Raw genomic sequence first — 2881 nt, forward strand, 5'->3', positions numbered from 1 at the left:
CCTATTTACTGAAAATGCAGGGGCAGCTTTTTCTGAAAAGGAAAATATGTCTCGCCCGTCCCTCGTTTCCTGAGTTTACAATCAGAAGGGAGGCTGCATGGCCAGGTCTAACCACTACAGGCTGGGAATCGTCCTGAAGGAAAGAGCTTCGCTGCCACTTTAAGGCATGCAGTAGGCTCTAGTGACCGATGAGAGTTTTTCCCTCTTAAGTTTAGGTTTGTCAATGCCATTCAGGCGTTTTTTCTTCTGCCCCAACAAACAAAAACCAAAATGAAAACTAAAAAAAATACAACTTAAAAGTGCACCAGATATACAAAGTTTTTTCTTTTTTTTTTTTTTTTTGAATGCAAAATGCCCATAACTTCTTTTTAAGTATCTCTTTAATACCAAACAAACCGTATAACCAGCCTGCTGAAATGTTGTTTTTGTTTTTTGTTTTTCCTGTGCGGTTTGAAGTAGCAGATATTTACAAGCTAACAACCATAAAAGAAAAATAAGAGCAAAACCAACGAACAAAACTGCACAAGCAGTAAAAAGTTTTGATAACTTGTGATGCTTTTCTTATCGATGAAACAAAACAACAACAGAAATCTATGATCGATGATCAACATGCTAAAGTTAAACAAGAAAATGGTACAAAATAGAAATTATTACCATACATGTCCAGCATGCAGGATTAATATTTTTAATGCAGATTTTCGTATTTTTCTATATAATCAAGCAGGCAATAAAACTGATGAGTTTTTCTTTCTTTCCTTTCTTAGATTGAATGTCCCATCTGAGTCCTGTAACTTATTTCTCAAAGCAGGCAATATATGAAGAGTTTGCATATATTGTCCTTTTTATTTATTCTCTTTTTCCAAGCAGGTAAATTGTGCATGAGATGGTGCTGTATATGTCCTCTCTTTCCGAGCAGACAGTATGTTATAGATGGCTTGTTCATTGTCCTTTTTTATTATTATTCTCTTAAAGTCCATCTTGTTCTGCAAGCAAGCGATCTATAAAACGCTTCACTTGTCCTTTCCTCCTTTGCCTCTGCCTCGGTCCCTCTCTCTAACTCACAAACGAAAGTCAAAAAGTTGCACTTTACCTCTCCCATCCCCACCCCCAGCCTACTTTTCCCACAGCTAATCTAGAAGTCTGGATGCTGCAAAAAAAATCAAGTCTCTATTTTTCTCTCCTTCTTTCTCTCTAGTCAAGCAGACAGATGGATGAAGATGTCAGAAGAGGATGGGAGCGGGGGGGAAGGTGATGGGGGTCGGGATTCAGGTGTGGGGTGGGTGTTTTTTTTGTTTTGTTTTTTTAATTATTTTTGTTAAGCACTCACATGAAGAACTCAGGGGAAGACGGGTTGTCACTGGTGGAGCCGGCCTCTCTGAAGCCATTGCTGGCAAGTTTCTCACACTTGAGCTTGTAGGCGTCTCTCTCTCTGGCGAGCCGGGTCACTTCTTGCTTGAGCTGTTCCACCTGCTGAATGAGCTGGGTCTTTTCATTCTCCAGGTGGTGTTTCTGCTGGACACGTTTGTACCTGCAGGACTGGGCATAGCCCCTGTTCTTCAAGGTCCTCCTCTTCTGCTTGAGGCGGATCACCTCGTCTTTGGTGAAGCCTCGGAGGTGCCTGTTGAGCTCCCTCACGGACATGGAGACCAGCTGGTCATCGGAGAACCGGTCTTCCACGCTGCTGGAGGGGGGATGCTGCTGGTGCGAGTTCTGGAGCTGCTGGGAGGAGTTGGAGGAGGTGGAAGGGGTGGGAGAGGCCTGGTGGTGGTGATGATGATGGTGGTGAGGGTGCCCGCTGCCGGCCAGGTCTTCATGAGTGACCGCGGGGTACTGGTGGTGGTGTTGGTGATGGTGATGATGATGATGGTGGTGGGCCCGGAAGCTCTCAAAGCCTTGCAGCTGCTGGGACACCTGGTGGGACCCAATGAGGGCTTCGACCGCGTCCTCCGGGGTGAGGTTCAGCGCCTCGGGGTTCATCTGCTGGTAGCTGTTGGCCATCCAGTACAGGTCCTCCAAGTGGGTCTTCTGCTCGGTAGGGCTGAAGCTGGGCGAGGAGGGCACAGAGCTGCAGGGAGTGCTGATGGGGGTGGACGAGACGGAGCCGGCAGGCTGCAGGCGGGTGCAGTGCCTGCCCGAGCGGTCGTTCCTGCCCAGGGGCTCCTTCTTCACGTCGAACTTCATCAGGTCGAAGTCGTTGACATACTCCATGGCCAGGGGGCTGGTGGGCAGCTCGGCTCCGATGCTGAGCTCTCCGGCCATCGCTGTCTTGGGGGCACCTCTCCGGGCGGAGGGGGCTGGAGACCTCACTCCAGCGTGCAGCCTGGCAGAGGGCTGGCCGCTCTCCTTTACTCCAAAGAAACTTGGCCTCGGCTTCCTCGCTTTCCTTTCCGCCGCTCCCCCCTCGGCCGCCTCCTTCTCCCGGCTTCTTGGGGCTTCTCGTTTCGGAGCAACAAAGCCCGAGGACGCCCGGCCGCCTGCTGCCTTTCGGTGCGGGCTCGCAGCGCACGGCGGGCTGCGGCAGCTCCTAGCACTCAGCCGCCGGGCTGCACGCCGAAAGGAGCAGCGGCAGCAGCAGGAGGGCAAAAGCAAAGCAAAACAAAGATGCTGCCTCCGGGTCGGCGCTGGAAGAAGGCCGGTGCGCGGCGTCTAACCCGTGCCCCCGTCCGCGGTTTGTAAGTCCGGAGCCTCTCCTCTCCCGGCGGCCGCGGAGCTCCGCAGCCTGCCGCAACTTTCCAGCCCGAGCGCGCTTCGGGCTTTGCACGGGAGTTTTCGGCGGAGCAGGGGAAGGGGAGGAGGGAACAGGGAGGGGAAGGAAGGAGGAGAAAAAGGCGAAAAAAAAAAAAAAAAAAAAAAAAAGGAGAAAAGGGGGGACGAGGGGAGG

The 2881-nt window shown here is 51.1% G+C and overlaps 1 protein-coding gene across 1 annotated transcript; it reads right to left on the reverse strand.

The window, feature by feature from the left end:
- Positions 1 to 340: 340 nt before the first annotated feature.
- Positions 341 to 2516, reverse strand: MAFB (MAF bZIP transcription factor B). Its single transcript, XM_032198618.1, has one exon. It carries the CDS (start codon positions 2257 to 2259, stop codon positions 1324 to 1326), a length of 936 nt encoding a protein of 311 aa, XP_032054509.1. The 5' UTR covers positions 2260 to 2516; the 3' UTR covers positions 341 to 1323.
- Positions 2517 to 2881: the final 365 nt, after the last annotated feature.

Source organism: Aythya fuligula, chromosome 16 (genome assembly GCF_009819795.1).
Source record: "Aythya fuligula isolate bAytFul2 chromosome 16, bAytFul2.pri, whole genome shotgun sequence".
NCBI classification, from domain to species: Eukaryota; Metazoa; Chordata; class Aves; order Anseriformes; family Anatidae; genus Aythya; species Aythya fuligula.